General features: G+C 43.2%; 1 protein-coding gene across 1 annotated transcript in view; it reads left to right on the forward strand.

Moving 5' to 3' along the window:
* The window catches only part of Skor2 (SKI family transcriptional corepressor 2), a 36,733-nt gene that overhangs the window by 7,960 nt on the left and 10,075 nt on the right, over nt 1-18,698 (forward strand). Inside the window, exons 4-5 of the mRNA XM_052741492.1 lie at nt 9,810-9,875; nt 10,254-10,352. Of these exons, the coding sequence (XP_052597452.1) occupies nt 9,810-9,875; nt 10,254-10,352 (165 nt within the window). The remainder of the gene's footprint in view (nt 1-9,809; nt 9,876-10,253; nt 10,353-18,698) is intronic.

Raw genomic sequence — 18,698 nt, forward strand, 5'->3', positions numbered from 1 at the left:
CACACCCGGTGCCGCCTCGGCTGTGGGGAGATTTCTTTCCATGTGACAACCATCGACTTTCCTGACTATACGATCCGTGTACTTTACTCATTTGTGCCCACACGTAGCTTCGAATGCCCGACAGTTTGCAACACCGGTCTCTGCTCTCTGGTTGCTCCAACGAAGAGCAGGAGAGAAACTAGCCAGACTGGAGCATATATATGATTGGGATGTATATAAAATGTCACGCAAAGCCACACCCATAATCCTAGTACTTAGGAGGCTGAGGCAGGAGGACCACAAATTTCAAGCCCACCCATGCTGTATAGTGAGACCTTACCTCAAAACAAAACCCAAATAGAAAAACTTAGTATCATCAAGTGGAGCTTACGTAACTATGTTCCTTTAGTTAGCATTTAATTCAATCATCATTTTGGAAGATTAACAGTACAATATTTAATTCCTTTGAATAAGCAGAACATGGGAGAATAAAACAGCTTTTCAAACTGTCTGATAAATCAGTGGGCAGGTTTTGCTTTTATATGAATTTTTCATTCTCACCATAATCACGAATGCAATTACCAGGAAGTTTTTGGTGGTTATGTAAAGAAACAGATATGTCTGTCCTCAGTGGCAGTTATCACATTAACTGGTCCCTAATATAAATTCAGTTTACCTGCAACAGTTATTTCTGTGGAGCTGTTCCTCATTTAGTTCAGGATCACCTTTATTCCAAACTTTCAGCCTTAATGATGCTATTTTCAGCAATTTGAAGTTGACATTTGTAACTTGAGTTTTTAAATCCTCCCTAGAAAAGCATCACACACGCCAGATGCTGTGTTTCTTGAGTATGATTCAAAGGGCCAAACGAGATGGTATTCAGCAACTAAAATTCCCCAGGTAGCAGTGGCACTTTGAAAGTACCCCAAGTCAGATAGAATTAAACAGATAGTAGCTTGGTCAAAATATTACCAACTCAAAACCGTAGATGACAGGATTTCCTTACCATCCCAGAGTGAGTTTCGCACCTCCACTTTGAATAACTTCCGTGAAGTTAAGTGATTTGAAATTGAATGCAGTGGGATAAAGCTGGTGGCACAGCTCAGAGCTACTGCAGGTCAAGGAAATGAGGGAAGGAGGCCCCATCCCGCCTTTCAATCCCTCCCATTGTAGAAATGCCAGCACCTTCGGACTCTGAGCACGGCTGCATCTTGTTATATGTATAGAAGTTTTAAAATCAATTTGATTTCCACGGGTATGATTCTCTGGTGTACTTAATATGCTGCGGATGGATTTCCAAGAATAGTAAGAAGCAGTTACACTTCTCATGAATATATAGCAGATGAGGCACTCTGATTTATTATTCCATTCAATTTTAGAACATGCTTGTGATTTAAAAAAAAAAAAAAAGCAAAAGAAGAGAAATTCGTAAAAGCCAGAGTAGTAGATCTGAGTTTTTATTCTCTCACTTGTAAGAGAACTTAGAGTAAACTACACAAAAAAAATTACAAAACTTTGTACATAAGTTCATCTGCCTATAGAATCTGATAAAACCTCTAATTTATTATGAACATTACTTTTAGATAACATATCTTGAAGCCTTTCAATATATGCACTCAGAATTAAATGATCCCTGTTTTTAGACATCTATTTTCTATTTATGAAATTTTTTCTTTGTGCTAATTTTTTTGTTTTGTTTTTTTTTTTTTTTGGTTTTTCGAGACAGGGTTTCTCTGTGTAGCTTTGCGCCTTTCCTGGGACTCACTTGGTAGCCCAGGCTGGCCTCGAACTCACCGAGATCCACCTGGCTCTGCCTCCCGAGTGCTGGGATTAAAGGCGTGCGCCACCACCGCCCGGCTCTTTGTGCTAATTTTTAAAAAATTTATCTGAAACTGAAAGAGATAGAAAACAATGGAAAGCTTTCTAGAAAAAAAATTGTCGCTGTCGGATGGTGGAGAGAGAAAACCGGGTTCTGCAAGTTGTCCTCTGATCTCCATATACATGTGTCACAGTCATTCATGCTCCCAACCCCCCCACATACACACACACACACACACACACACACACACACACACACACACACACACATACACACACACATACACACACACACACATACACACATGCACACATACACACACACACGTACACACACGTACACACACACACACACATACACACATACACACACACACACACACACACACACACAAAGAAGAAATAAAAATAAATGCAAAACATTACATAGCGTTAACTCACAGCATCGATTCTAAAACTCAAGAGAAATCTATAATGGACTCAAGGGTCACTAATCAAAGATACCTAAGAAGTAATGTATCTGCAACTAATGATGGGATTTGTTTGTTCTTTGAGCCCTGGTCTCACTACATAGGCAGGCTGTCCTCAAACTCTTGGTCCTCCTGACTTTGCCTCCTGAGTACTGGGACTACAAGAATGTGTAGCTACACCCAGCTCCAATAATACATTTTGGGTATCTATCACAAAGTGTGCCATTGCTGGGTTTCATTGTGACCACGTTGGCGTCACAGACTCCAACAGTCTCTCTATTTTCACCAATGGAGGTATTCAGCTAGCCTGTTCCGTAGCACACCCTGTTGGGTGGCTTTTTTTTTTTTTTGCCTTTGTTTTTGTGGCCTTACAAAAGTGTCAAACATCACAGAGAAGTAGTTTAGTGTAGATGGAACACCAAGAAATAAGCAGGGGTCTGTATCCCACTGATAGAGGAGAAAGTCATTTAACGTACTATGTAATTGATTTTGTAGTGTTTTTCATGTAGTTTGTGAGTATCTATGTCCTTGTGTATGTGGGTACACATGCTTGCAAAAGCACGACGTAGAGACGAGATGTCAATACTGAGTGTGTTCCTTGGTCAGTGTGCACCTTATGCAAGGAGGCAGGGTCTTTCTCTCTCTCATTTGAACCCCCAACCCATTGATTCTGATAGTCTAGCTAGCCAGCATGTTCAGGGAATCTCATCTCCATCTGTGGAATACAGGCAGACCATGACATCCACCTGTTTAAATGGGTGCATGGGATCCTAACTCCGGTCTTCACATTTTACCTGCTAAGCAATCTCCCTAGCCTCCATAGTTGATTTCTTATGCCTAAATGCAAAGTAGCCTTTTAAAAACCCCTGTCAACCACAGGTTGTGCTAAATTTTTGATTATTCCAAGTTAGACTTATTTTGATTCAATCTAACTTGTACCTCTAAGACACCTTATAAGGAAAAGAGAAAAGTCCTAAGCCAAGATTACAAAACTAAAATCAGTTACACAAATTTGATATTTCTTTTGGGAGCTCCACAGGCCTGTTTGGCAAATGCAGGGCCCTGTGAAGAGAGTGCTGGGAGGCAAGAATGCAGAGCAGCCATTCAGCTGGAGAGGCTGTGGCGGTGTGTTGGGAACATCATGTAGGGCCCATCTGCACCTTTGAGTGTGTGAGATATCTGCTCTCCTGCACCAGAACACAGACGGGAGCGCATGAGTCCACACAGGCTGTTGAAGCATTTGTTGGCCGGACACAGTCATCTGAATGTGAGAATACATGTATATCTCATATATGGAAACTGTCCCAAATCAGAATATGTGTCTCTATTGAAGTGACCTTCCAAAGGATGCATGCTTCCTTCCTGTGCAAGCAAATATGGTCTCCAAAGACTTTCACCAAGTGTTCTCAGTAACAGTATTGGGAGGAGCAATGTGCTGATTGCTGGGGCTGCTGGCTGGCTGAGCCCATGAGAGCTGTGTGTGGCTCAAGGAAGAATTTGAGGAGCTGGCTAAGCCAAGGAGTAGGACACCAAGGAAGGGGAGGCCTTTCCGTTAAAAGGACAGGCAAAAGCCAAATCTTTTACTACTTATTTTAATGCTTGAATTTGATATTGTGCCCCATACAGATGACACCCTGCATTCTAGGGTATATAACCTGAACATGCAGTTTACAATGTTTAAATCTTATTTATTGAATTCAAATTTAAAAAAATATTATTCTTGTTCTTTGAAAATTTCAAACATATATACAATGTTTCTTGATTATATCTATCCCTCATAGCTCCCTTCCAACTGCCCCCAGAATGCTCCATCATATCTCCCTCCCAAATTCATGTCCTCCTTTTATAATTGTTTACTTACGTGTTGCTATTTTTAACCATTGAGTTCAATGGGCTCATCCACAGGGGCTTGGAGTGCCTACCAGTGGCCACATTCCTAAAGGAATGTGACTCTCCCCTTCCCAACAGCCATTAACTGCCTTGATCTTGTTCAGGTAACCATAGCTACTGTGAGCTCATGTATGCAATAGTCATGTCATATCCAGAAGACAGCATGTCAGAGCACTCCTCCAAGTCCTCCGGCTCTTACATTCTTTCCATTCTCTGAGACTTGGGTGGGGAGGGTGTTTAATGCAGGTGTCCCATCTCCAGATGAGCACCCACAGTCACTTATTCTCAGTCCTTTGAGCAGGTATGAGTCCCTGCATTGACCACTGCCCACTTCAGTTAGAAGCTTATCTGAGCAAGGCTGGGAGCAGCACAAATCTATGGGTATAAACATGAATGTTTAGAAGGAGTTTGACCACACGGTGACATCCGTAGGTTCTCCCCCTAGTGCCAATGAGTTCCCTAGCCACGGGTTTGGACCATGCTCACAATACCAGGCTTGAATTCTCTCCTGCAGAGCAGGCCTCAAAACTAATAAAGAGAGCAGTGTGTTGCCTCTGTAAGCAGACTTGCCACGACTGCGTGAGTGTTGTACACCACATCTTGGCCAGAGTTGTAGCATGTGGGTCCAGCACTAGACAATTTTCTCTTCCAGAAGCCTGCGTAGCACTTTCCAGCACTGTGAAAGCTAGCTATCAGGGAGAGAGTCAGTGCCATCTGTCATATTAGCTTCTTTTTTGTTGTTGTTTTTGTTTGTTTGCTTTTTGTTTTGTTTTGTTTTTCGAGACAGGGTTTCTCTGTGTAGCTTTGCACCTTTCCTGGAACTCACTCTGTAGCCCAGGCTGGCGTCGAACTCACAGAGATCTGCCTGCCTCTGCCTCCCGAGTGCTGGGATTAAAGGCGTGTGCCACCACCGCCCGGCTGTATTAGCTTCTTTTCCTGTCCTGTGACCATCAACAGAACATGGCATCTCATCTGTTCATGTGGCTCATGTCACTGAGCGCGGGCAAATGAGTGTGCCTATCTTGCATGTGGCCCTAGGTTTCATCTCTAACAAATAAAATAGAAATAAATCTTTAACATAAATAGAAAAACGAAATATTTTGGTAATAAAATTATTATTGTAATAAAATTCACGAATTCTAATATATGTGATATTTTTATTGGAAACCATGGCAGACATATATGTTAATATTTTCCATGTTGTAGTTAGAATTCAGACCATTATTTTCACACAGAGACTTTGAAAATGGTAGACAGAAAGAAAACTTATTTTTTATTGGGACATCACAAACTTCCCAATAGAACTAAAAATATAGTTAGTCTGACTTAGTCTGATTTTTAAAATGAATCCAACTGTATTTTTTTCACTTACAAGAGTTAGGTTTAACTATAAGAATGGGTTTGAATGCCCTCATAACAACTGAAGACAGAACAGCCTCGGCTGGTGTTTCTTTCACAAACTAGAATGTTAGTGCAGCAGGCATTTGTTGAAAACATTTGCACCCTCCTTGGGGTAGGGTGATAGATGTTGCTGCCTCCAGAAAGGAAATCTCCTAGTCAGGAAGCAGAGGGGTAATGGAAAGACACTTAGAACTTCAGCCCAGGAAAGGCACAGTCGTCATCGGCATTGGCAGATCCCGAGACTGGCTCAAGGAAGCAGTGTCTTAGTCCTGTGCTGTAATAAAAATAGGTCGCTAACTTCAACAGTCTTTATTTCTCAGAGCTCTAGAGGCTGTGAAGTTCAAGACCAAGGAACCAGCAGACTGAGGTGTCTGATGAGGGCTTCTTAGGAGACCCGTAGGCAGCTGCTGCCCTTCTGTACAGGACATGATGGAACAGAGCCCTGACAACGGCACCTTTCCCATCCATTAGGGCTCTGTCCTGATGACCTAATCAACCCCATAGGTGGAACTGCCTCAAACCACCGTCATGAAGATAGGGCTTCACTAAATGAACAATGGAGAGTTAGAAATCTTCAGTCCATGCCAAGGAGACCTGGATGGCACTTTGCTTTGGAATGGAAAATGGGAAGAGGGTCAGGTACCCCAGGCAAGACACACAGTACAAGACAAAACAATCCACAGTGAGAAATGCAGGCCTGAGTGCAGTGAAGGATTTGTGTTGGCAATACGGACAGGTGAGCTGAGGGGGTTGGGGCAGCAGGAATACAGGTTATAAGAAGAGCTGGAGACTCCAGGGAAATTTAGAGTGGATTTTTTTCCCTGTGATGACCAGGGGATCCATTATAGTTTTTGAACAGGAATATGCCACAATATTTAAGAGAAAGTGATTGCTCTTGAACCTGTAAAGGTCATGTTAGTGTAGTCATTGACTGATTCTTTTTGTGTGCATATGTGTGTGAATTTTAGTCCCTGCTCATTTGATTTACTATTTATGCCTACTGTAACATGGCACATTATCACATCCGTCTCTCTTGTCCCTTATCTGATGGCTGAGTGGGGGCAAAGCCAGGGGCATGGCTGAGTGGGGGCAAAGCCAGGGGCGGGATGGAATATCTCCTAGAACAGGAGGCCACCTAGGCTGGAGGACTCCAAAGAGAATAGGGAAGCAGAACCACGTACGCAGGCCTCGGCTTCAGGTTGCCACGGGGTTGGTCCTGCCTGGCACACTGCTGCCTCTGTCAACTGTGGTGAACACCATTCATGGAATCATGAAGGTTCCACAAGAAGGTGACACGTCCCTGAGCAGCAGCTTTGGGTCTCATCCCTCCACTAATGCTTTCGTTATGATTCATTCCTTTCCCACTTCAGAACACTTGGGTTTCCTTCTACTGTCCGCCATGTTTGAGGCCGGGGCTCTAAGAAAGATATTCCTTCTGTGCATAATGTTCTGTCTTCTGTCTCTAAGCCATTGAGGTCTCTGAGCTTCCCCCTACCTTCTCTGCTTGTAAATATTTTTTTTTAAAGAAGAATGTAGGGGAAAAGAAGGTAAGCATTTTAATTTTTGGGATGCCTCCAAACCCATTCATTAATTTTAAAAAGTGAAATGCATCTAACCTGATGGAATATTTATAAAAATTGGAGACTCGTTGTCAACTAAATCACATTTATTTAATCTAGTATTAGACTGCCTTTTTTTTTTTCAACCAGATGGAAAACATTAGCAGTAATAGTGAACAAACATCCAGGCTCCCAGAGGTCATTTTTAACCACCATTAACAATCTGGTTTTCACAGATTAGCAATAATGCAGAAAGCGGCCGTCCAGTAAAAGCTGCACAGAGCGCAGCTGAGACAGCCCTGTGTCCTTATTTACCTAACACCTAGACACTTAAAAAAAAAACTCATTGCAAAGGAGACATTTATATCTTCTAAGCTCTAAATTGGCCATTTTTTGCACAGAAATTGCAGTAAAATCTCAATTTGAAATAGACACTAATGCAAATGTTAATAAAACCTCCACAGAGCTGATGAAAAGACCAGCCCATTGTTAATAGCACAGGCATATTTTTCCTGTAGTCAGTATTTTTCCATTTATTGGCTATTGATTTAGGGGTACTCTATGAATATAATGCTAGTAATTATGAAGGGGAAAGGAAACGTAGTTATATCTATTTTAATTTTTAAATTTATTCATCCAATTGAAATGTAATACAAGATGAACAGTTCTCAAAATATATTAACGAATCGAAAAATCTAGTCTACAACATAGTAAGAACAAGCCTTCTAGATGTGCTTTTACATCTCATCTAAGTCATGTTTTGAAAGTTAGGTTGAGAAAGTTGTAGATGGGACAGTGTCATCAAACCACATGTGAGCAAACACGGAGACAGGTACCTGCTTGCTCTTCGGTTCAGATTCAGTATTGCATCATCAGGGAACTTCTGTACTGGTCAACTGATACGGCAGACCTGCACCTAACACACATTTATCTTCATTTCAAAATGCCACCATGCTTGGTTTACATATTAATCGTTTGTTATCAACCTATTACTTTTCTAGTAGATGATCAGATTTCTTAGGGATTCTAATGAGGTCTACAACTGGGATGCTTCACGGGTATTTTCCTTGCTGTAAAGAGAAAACCAAGTTGTCAAGGTTCAAGAGTGTACTTGAGACTATAGAGAGAGGTCAGAGAGGTCATGTTCAAGATGTATTGGAATGAAGTTGTGTGAATATGTTCTACTTGTTAGAGAATGCCTGCAATTAAGGAACTTGGGAGTGTGAAGGATATATTGGGCTCCACCCCAAGTATGCATCTATTTGGGAATATTTAAATGTATGAATCAGTTACATATAAGTCCTTAAAGAGAGGGATGTGCATTCATGTGCACCTTCACATGAGAGTTACATGTGGAATATAGATGTCTGTCCAAGGTACAGGTTGCTGCTTTGTGAAGAAATCCTGTTTGTCTTTTTATAGAAATTTTAACTTGGCAGTGAGATCTCTCAGTATTCCAACAAGTGCCTGGGGGCCATTACACTCCATTTCTTTCTGAGGGAAATGAATAAATAGCAAGCAGAGAATTGAAGTGATACATTCTGGCTGGAGCCATGACTTAGAATTTATGTCCTCCTGGGGTTCCTTCAGTAACAGCAGAAGACAATTTATTGAGGGCTTATTGCATGTCCAGTCCACTGTTAGGCACCGGCTGGCCTAAGAGAAGAGACAGAGCCCTTGCCTCCAGCCAGCAGCACCTGACCTAGTGGGTGAAAAGGAAGAGGGGGCAGGCAAAGCCCATGCCTGGGATCTGCAGGCATACAGGAGTTCTCACCTCTGGGAACCAGTACGGTGAATCCATAAAACCTTCTTGGAGAACCATTACCTGCACTACCACACCTCTTTAGACAAAAGCAGAAGCCTAATCACCCATGTGGCTATCACAGAAATTAACTTGAAATTTGAAAACACAATTATCTAATTAGCTGAATGAATGGGTTAAACTATTGATGTATTTGGGCTCTCAGATTCATGAAGACACAGTTTACGGTAGTGAATGCATTATTTACTTTGCCATTGTTCGAGTTAGCACATAGCAAAGCATGAACAATCTAACCTTCATTCATAATATAGACGGCCGGCTTATTTAGTTTGGCTCAGAAGCAGAGGCCCAGTGCTTGCAAAGTCTGTGCTTCGCTCCTGGGCTCCACCCTCAGCTCCCACGGCTCCCACAATCATTTTTATTGGTCCCAAGTGAGTAGTTAAGAGAGTATCGCTGAGTAAGTAAATATTTACAAACTAACGGATAAGTCACTTTGTATCTCTGCGGTAGTGTGCCTTTCTTTTCAGCCAGCTATCAATGGCCAGGAAACCCTCCAGGCACATGAGTGCTCTCCTCGGACAAGTCATGGACTCTCCACACTTCCTTTTTCACTGTTTCAAATTTGGGGGGCCCAAAAGTTTAGGAAACTTCGGCCCGTCGCGCTCTCAAGGGCCTTCCAGGGAGAGCAGGCATCCTCACTTCAGCGATCCTGCTCTCCAAGAGGCAGACAGGCTCTACTCTCATTTCCTAGAGGACTTCTGTGATTCAGAGGTGTGGTACCCATTCACAAGAATAGCATTTAATCCTGTGAATTCCTTATGTCAGGTTATAGTAAAGTCTTTTTCTAGATGTAATAAATAGATAAATAAAAAGAAAACCTGGGGGAAAGTAGTCCATGCAAACTAACGTTTTTCCTTTTTTTTTTTTTAGGTGAACACACACAAGAAACCAATTCACCTCATTCGCTCAAAAAGGATGTAGAAAATATGGGGAAAGGTAAAGACAAGTTTGAATGTTGTATACTTCTCTTAGCTTTTAAAGAGTACAGAGACAATAAGAAGATATTTTAGTTCTGCACCATATTTTAAGCCTGACAAGCAACATATGAATAATATATGGACCATTGGGTGGATATAATTGAGATTAATGCATACATATCAATCAATACATGACACTGTAATATAATACTTTAAAATAATATATTACATTGATTTATATTCATGGATTTCTGCACAAAATCTATCCTATGTCTATGCAACATTTTTTAAACTGGTAAAATATTTTGTCTTATAATAACAAATTGCCAGATGAACAGTTCTCTGGAGAGTTATTTGTAATGATTAGTAAAACAGCTCTTCTTCTTTTCTCTATTAGAAGAACTTCAGAAGGTTTTATTTGAGCAAATAGACTTACGGAGGCGACTGGAGCAAGAATTCCAAGTGTTGAAAGGAAATACATCCTTCCCGGTGTTCAGTAAGGAATCCCTTTCCTTTCCTTCTGTGTGTGATGTTTGCTGGAATCTCTACGGTTAGGTTTAAGAGTGTGAGTCGAAGCCAGAAGGGGCTAAGTACAATGCCCACACAGCCTTCCCACGCTGTGCCAGAATAGTCATACACGTTAATCCCTTATCTGTGCTTTGAATTGACTCAAAGATAAAACTTCTCACGATTTGCTATTTGTGTTCTGATATATGGGTAGCTGTGTCTGTGCGTTTTAAAATATGTATGTAAACACATAATTCAATATGAAATGTATTCACATATTCAAATATGTCCAGATTATATATTTTTAATATACAACAATCCCTTGGTATTCATTATTTTCTGAATAGGAAAAGCAAGGGACAAGTACCCTTCATTCTCAGATAGCTCTGTTAGCCACTGGTGTGGGAGTGATGTATAAACATGAAGATTTAAACAATTTGATGTCCACAAATCTATTTGATTACAATAGCTCCCCGTTGTTTTGAGGGGATATGCCTGGCAGCACCCACTGGATGCATGGAACTTGCAGATGGTTTCAAACCCTCTCTGTACCCTTTTCCCCCTCTACTCACATTCTTATGATAAAGTTTAACTTGTGAGAGATTAGTAAAAATAGCCAAGGGCAAAAATAGAACAATTATGACCATCTATACTATAATAAAAGTTATTTAAAATTTATGAATTGTTTATTTCTAGAATTTTCCACCTTAATATTTTTAGGCCACACTTGACCTTGTATAAACAAAGCCAAAGAAAGCAAACCCAGCGTTAAGGGGCACTACCATAATTAAATCGGTATAATTTTAGTAGTTTTATACTCTCAAGCCATTTTACTGTGAAATTCCATTCCGGTGCAAAGCAGGAAACCCTGCAGCCTCCAGGTTATCACTCTGCTCCCAGAGCCATAGACTTGCAGAAAGGTTTCATGGTAGGTGTGCATGTAAAATTGTAAACTTCACTGGCCATGAGTGGGATAGCCCAGGAACAAATGGTCTTGGGGGTGTTTTTCAAGTTTTGTCTAGCTGTATTCCCCTCTTCAGAGAAAGGAAAGTGAGAAACAAAATAGCATGCAAACGATTTTTTAAAATTGTGTGTATGTATCTGTGTGTGTGTGTATGTGCACGTGAATGTAGGTGCCCAAGGAAACCAGAGATGTCAGGCACCCCTGGAGCTGGAGTTAATAGGCAGTTGTGAGCTGCCCAACACGGGTTCTGAAAATCACACTCTGGTCCTTTGCAAGAGCAGTACATGCTCTTAGCCACTGAGCCACTTCTCCAACCCCAGTATTTTTTAAATTTTGTGAACTTCAATTTTTTTTTTCTGAGACACGTATTTAAAATATCAGCATGTCTCCTGTAATTAATCTGGACATCACAAAACCTGAGCTGTGTGGAGCTCTAGAGTTCTTGCTGGAGAAAGAGTGTAACCCGTGGTCTCCACAGCACACATAGCTGGGCTGATCTAAGTGTGGAGCTGGGGAGTCACTGCTTTAGATCCAGTAGAGTGAGTTCAGGTTCAGAGAAGCCCCAGAGTACCCTCTCAGTTCCCGTGAGGCCAGTGTGATCATAATTTCTTCTATTAGTAACAGCTAATTAACAATCATTTAAGGGATTAAGTAACTGACAGTAATGTATATACTTACACATTGTCCTTACTCTAACATAAAACACATACATCAAAACAATGTTAGACTGGCCTAGGGCATAACTCAGCTATGAGTTCAGTCCCCACCACCATACAAAAAACAAAAACCCTGTAAGGAAAAAAACTAGACCTAGTAGTCATCATTTTGATCTGAACTGATGTGAGTCAGCGTGTGACTTCCACACATGTGAGGTATTTCAACAAATAACCCTTCCTAGTTTTGGAAATCTGCAACCTGCTCCACTCCCCAAGAAAGTGGTGTGTATGTATCCAACTTTGAATAATGCACGACTTAGACACACCAGGAAAGGTAGTTCCGTACAATGAAAATAGTAAGTATGCCTTACACGCTCGCTGACTAAGAATGGCTGTGGTGAAGCCCGTGAACAGACTCAGCCTTCCCTGGTGAGGAGGAAAACCGGGAGGAAGCAAATGAGACCCCCCAAGAAGTCTGAAAAGCTTTTCACAAAGGTGGACAGATCTTCAGAGACAGGCAAAATCCCAGTGCTTAGACCAGGCAGTGGTGGCACATGCCTTTACTCTCGGGAGGCAGAGGCAGGCAGATCGCCGGGTTTGAGGCCAGCCTGGTCTACAGAGTGAGATCCAGGACAGCCAGGGCTACACAAAGAAACTGTGTCTCAAAAAAAAAAAAAAAAAAAAAAAAAAAAGTCCGTGTGCCTTAGAGCACTGAGGCTCAGGAGAGAAGCTGTAGGGTACGGTTATTAGGGAGCACTTCTCCTCACTGGTTGTTTGAACTTGGAAGCTGCCAGCTGGGCCAGATAACTCCTGCCCCACAATCCGTACAAAGCCCTGTGTGTGCGCTTGGCTCAAGCGAGGTTTTCAATAGCTGTCATTTGTAGTCGCAGGGTGAGGAGGGGAGACTCGGCTGCGTGGAGGACCTCTAAACACTGGGCTGTGGGGTCTTTGTATGGTTCTGAGGGCTGAGCAGAGTCACAGAAATGAGTCCTGGACAGAGAGTGAGCTAGAAAGGAGGCAGAGGGAGAGGAGAAGAAGGAAGAAGACTGGGGAGGAAGAAAGTGAGGAGGAGCCTGCATCCTTAGAGGGGAGCAGAAGTCTGGGGGTGGGGTAGCAAGCTAACCTGGCCCTGTGCTGAGAAGGGCATTCCAGAACTAAAATTCATGTGCATACCATCTGGCCCTGCTCGGGGAAGCACTGGAGGAGGACAGGATCCCAACACAGGCAGATCAACTGGCCACTAGAGCAGGCCGAGAACAGGGGTTCTGAGGGAGGGCTCCAGGTTTGGCTGAAGCATGCCCTCCTGCTTGCTCAAGGCACATTCCCCAGCCCCCTTTTCCACTGTACAGCAGTAAATGGATGCTCTGTGTCTACTCCCATCCTTCTTTGCTCCAACCCGCCCCATTCCCTTAAACACCACTTTTGACACCAAGTTTTGCACCCAAGAAGCTGTCTTCATTCCCGTTGCTTATTTAAGTGTCTGCGTTAACTCCTACCCATGAAAGCCCCCACCTGGCACCATCTGCCGCTGCGCATTTCCACTTCTAACCCCCTCTGCTCCAGTGGCCACAGAGACTCCTCTTCCTTCCCTGCCCCTCTAGTTCTCAAGGCCTCCCCTGCTCACATCCTCCTCCCCATCTGTGACAAGGCTCGGGTTTCTCCACCGCCCGGGAACCTCCCCACCCCAACACACACCCTTTTCTAGAGTACTCCTGGATGTATCTATCTCCCCAGTGTTCCTCATGACCCTCACCCACCCTTGCCGCTGACCTCCACCCCGGCACTCCTCTGTTGCCGTCTTTAACACTGGTGCGTTGTGGTGCAGACTGCTCTTAGAAGTGGTTGATTCCCGTGTTTACGTTGTATTTGAAGTTAACATTGGCCGTGAAAGACGATGTTGGATCAGCAAAGGCTGTTGAACGGAGGTGCTCAGCTGGACTATGAGTTGGTTCTGGGTTCTGTGGGTTTAAAGACAACTCATAGACTTTCAGAGAAGAGAGTGGACAGGCCAGTCAGTTCTATGGGGGGGGGGGGGTGTTAGAATTTATCCAAAGTGCCCTCATTTTAGATCTAGTAAAGAATTACTCTTCACATTTATTTTCTGGTTACTTATTTTTCTATTTTTCTTTGTGTGCGTGCGTGCGTGTTTGTCAAGGGTAGACAAATGCGCACACAGGAGCATATGCATGTATATGCACACTGTGCAAGCCAGAAGACAATCTTGGGTGTCATTCCTTGGGAAAGCCCTTTCTGTCCATTGGGACAGGGTCTCTCATTGGCCTCAAACTCACCAATTAGACTAGACTAGCTGGAGAGCCAGCCCCAGAGATCCCCCTGCCTCTGCCTCCCCATCTCAGGATTACGTATCTGTGAAGCCATGCCTCGTGTTTTTACATGGTTTCTGGGAGTTGAAGTCGGGTCACAAGGCATCCTTCGCCCACTGAGCATCGCCACAGCCCCCTGATTATTTCTTACTGGAAACAAACGCAGTGTCACCTACATGGACCCCATTGTCCACTTTCTGTATCTGTGACTTATTTTCGAGGATTGGTTTTACGATTAGTGGTTCACCTCCTCCATTCCTGTCTCTTTCCGCGGCCTCCTCTGGAAGTGAGTGTGGGAGAGAATCCCCAAGTACTGACAGATCCAAAGTCTCCAGAGTTGTTTGCAAACAGTGATAACAGGCAAAGATGATGAGCCACACGCTTACTGCTCTGTGAGTAGGGCCTTCTGGTGAACCAGGTGTGCCAGATGGTGCTCTTCTTACTCACGGTCCCAGGGATGCACGCTGTACACTTTCGGTTGCTGTTTGGAAAACTGTGCTCCCGAAGCGTCCTCAGCTGCCCTGCGGAGCCCCGCCCCCACGTTGGCTGGCACATTGCTCTGCAGGGCCTGTCTCAGCTGCCCCTCGCAAGAGGAGTGAGCTGGGTGATTTTTCACCCCCAGTTAGACCTTCGTCAGCGGTTGAAGATAGCAAAATTTTAAAACATGTTTCATTTTCAAATTGGCGATCTTTTAATCTCAAAAGTTCTACACGTGTTTACCACAGAAAAATTTAGACAGAAATACAAAGGGAAGAGAAGAAAGTCACTCATAATTATGTTATCTAGCCAACCCCCTCAAAAAAAAGTTAATATTTTAGTATTTTCAGTCTTTCTATTAAAAATACAGTATATCGTTTTAGAGATGAACCCCCTAATTAGTTAATACCAAGTGGCCAGCCCTAGAAACATGTACATATGAAAACGCTAAATAGACTCAGTAGGTTGTTTTACATATTAATTCATTGTGTGTTAAAGAAAATGTACATATTAAAATAAATATTAAAGAATGTGATATATATTAATGAAAATGAATTTGAGGGGGGTGAGGCTGTGTGGGAGGAGTGGGAAGAGAAATGATAGAAATATAGTACACATATTTGAAATTAAAAAATAAATAATTTAAAAAAAGAGTGAAACATACATTGGACACCAAGTCTTGTCCGGAGTTCCAGACCAGACATTATTATCTCTTGTGATGTTCCCAAATGAACTGCATAGGCACAAACTTGAAATCTCTTAATATCTAACTCCAAGTCCTTTTCCGGAAAGAATGCACTGGTCTGTATTCCTGTCCTCGGTACCACATGCAGCTCTCAGGTGCAGCATAGTTTCTTTTTGTTGTTGTTGTTTTTGTTTTTTGGTTTTTTTTTTTTTTTGGTTTTTTTGTTTGTTTTTTTTTTTTTTTTGGAGCTGAGGATGGAACCCAGGGCCTTGTGCTTGCTAGGCAAGCGCTCTACCACTGAGCTAAATTCCCAACAAGTAGTTTCTTTTTTATCTCCTTTTCTTCCCCGGTCAGCACATTGGCCACATTTTGTTTATCATCCTTTAAATGTCTTGTGAACCCTCCCTCCACACATTTCTTTTGATGTGTTACTTTGTTGCCGAGTTACAGGAATTTCTTTTTCTTTTTTTCGGTACTGAGGAAGGAGTCCAAGACCTTAGGCATGCTGGGCAAGCATTCTACCCTGAGATACAGCCCCCCCCCACACACACACACAGAATCCCATTAAAAAGGGAAGTATCAGTTGTTTGACCTGTAACCAGTATTCCTAAAATTCATCTTTAAATGTTAGCTATGGTGTTTTGTGGGAAGTTCAGTGTCTGATTTGTTTTTATACTGAAGTTTTCAATTTCTGCCTGATAAATCCATCAGTCTTGGGTGTGGTACTACATGCGTATGATCTCAGCCCTGGGGCACTAGAAGCAGGATGATCAGGAGATCAAGGTTAGCCTCAGCTACATAAAATGGGCTCGAGGCTAGCCTCAACTGCTAGACCCGGTTTCAAACAAAATAAAACAGAAACGATCAATAACTACTTTGCTCTTGGCCTTTTGCCGCTGATGACCTTTCCCACTCCAGTCTGAGAAAAACATCCACCCTTTCTCTAACCCTTGATGCCCCCGCCTTTCGAGGACCTGTATTCATTGCATCATAGACGGGCATTGATGGTGAATTAGGGAAAGCCTGGTCACCACCATTCCACTCTGAAGTGCCCTTGGCTGTTCCACCTCCCACCCCTGGAACCTTCCAGGATCCAGGGAAGTGCCCCAGGTAGGTGACCAGCCCCTGGCTGCCCCTCAGCCTCCCCCTCAGCCCTCTAGGCAGATCATTGGATGAAAAGAGGAATCTGCTGTGGGGAAAGTTAAAAAGAAACACTGTGTCTGGGAACACGGTGGCTATGATGGAGGTCCTGGGAGCAGACTGTGGGAGAAGGGTGAGGATGAGGGGAGTTTGTGGTGGGAATCTTTTGTAGTGCTTCTCTTGTTGCCTGGTGTCCAGACGGTGGCCCCCTGATGTTGTGCGGTGGCTCCTAACTTCTCACATAGTACCTTACTTCTAACTGTCACCAGAGCATATCAGAATCAAGCACTGCTGGTAGCAAGGGTGCTTGGACCCTGACCAAATCAGTTTGCTTTGTCATCAGATCTTAAAATGCTAGAGCAAGAATATTCCGTAGGGGCATCATCCCCACCCTGTTCCTTCTGAGGAAGGCCCAAGGCCAAAGCCTGACCTCTATTGATATGGCTTGGTTCTTCTTACTCTCCATTCCATCCCTCTCCCTCACAGCCTGCTGAGGACTGCTGTGGGCCTAGAGATTTTTAAAGTAAACTCACCTTTCTGTCCTGTGAACACACTACATAGCTAGCTGGAAGACAGGTGTATTCCAACTAGTAATGCATATTATCGTTGTGAGTAGGGGTATGGGCAGCTAGCTGGAAGGGTCCAGAAGAAAGATAATTCATTCTGATGGGAGAGTCAAGAAAACTGGAAGACTCTTACAGGGAGGAAGTATTTGAACTGGGATTTGAGGGAAATGAAGGTACTTTCTGTGAGCGTTCACCACAGCAGGAACAGGGATCCAGAGACAAGGAACACAATGTCTGTTTAAAAATGGGAGAGTGGTTTAATGGGTAACAGAGTTCTGGAAATTTCCTCCTTGCCCTCTGCTGCAGCCAGCTACCTGCAGTACCCCTTCCTCCTTCCAAGCCTGCCTAGGGAGCTGTTTGCCTCTCTGCTCCCGCACTTCCTCCCTCCTGACTTCCTCTCATGATCCACACTGGTCCCTCTGCCCTAAACTGTAAAGTCCTCCTCATCACACTTGGAAGTGAAGGTATAGATTGGGTGTTTTTAAAACATGAATGATAATATACACCTTGAGTGTTTCAGGAACGAATTCTAATCATATAGAAAAGTAAATGCCAAGAAAATGAAATGACCAATTTTTTTATTATTATTATTTATGGAGACCTAGAGACTTTGGATTTGTTACCTTGAAAATGTCAGGTGGCCATTGATTTTTCAGGCAGGATTTTAGGAAAGTGAAAAGGATTTGTGGCACTCGGGAGGCAGAGCCAGGCGGATCTCTGTGAGTTCGAGGCCAGCCTGGGCTACCAAGTGAGTTCCAGGAAAGGCGCAAAGCTACACAGAGAAACCCTGTCTCGAAAAACCAAAAAAAAAAAAAAAAAAAAAAAAGGATTTGTGGAGAAGGAACTAGAGGCCTGAGGTCAGTCGGAACCTGTTCAGAAAGAGGCAGCTGCATATGGGAGATGGAAGAGGGGGTGGTCTGGGAAGAGCACAGGGCTTCACTGCCAGCTGACTGACTGGAAAGACCAAGAAAGAAGAAAGGGAAAGATGTGGATGGTTTCTGGTTTCTCCAAGCTTCTGCCTGTCCACTACAAGTGCAGTGTGAATTCAGGTCCCTCTCTTTTTTAAGGGGAAAGAGCCAAGTTGTACATGACTACGCTTTAAAAACATCACATGGAGAATATGCCATGCCCCGCAATAAGTTTGGAAGTCATTTATATCAAATTAAAATAATTAACACATAGGATATCAATGCTATTTTATACAGCACTCTCTCTCTCTCTCTCTCTCTCTCTCTCTCTCTCTCTCTCTCTCTTTCATTTTTTCCTTTTGGTTTTTCCAGACAGGGTTTCCCCGTGTAGCCCTGACTGTCCTGGAACTCACTCTGTAGACAAGACTGGTCTCAAACTCATAGAGATCCACCTGCCTCTGCCTCCCGAGTGCTGGGACTAAAGGTGTGATGTCGGTGTGTATGCCTGGCTCTATGGCGGTGTCTCTTAAAGCTCTCCTTTCCTTGGATTGTGGCCAAGTCTATAGCATTCATGAGACCAGAGAAGACCAAAACCTGGCTGGCCCGGGGTGAGAA

The sequence above is a fragment of the Peromyscus californicus genome, unplaced genomic scaffold (genome assembly GCF_007827085.1).
Source record: "Peromyscus californicus insignis strain IS unplaced genomic scaffold, ASM782708v3 Scaffold_17__1_contigs__length_78620276, whole genome shotgun sequence".
NCBI lineage: Eukaryota > Metazoa > Chordata > Mammalia > Rodentia > Cricetidae > Peromyscus > Peromyscus californicus.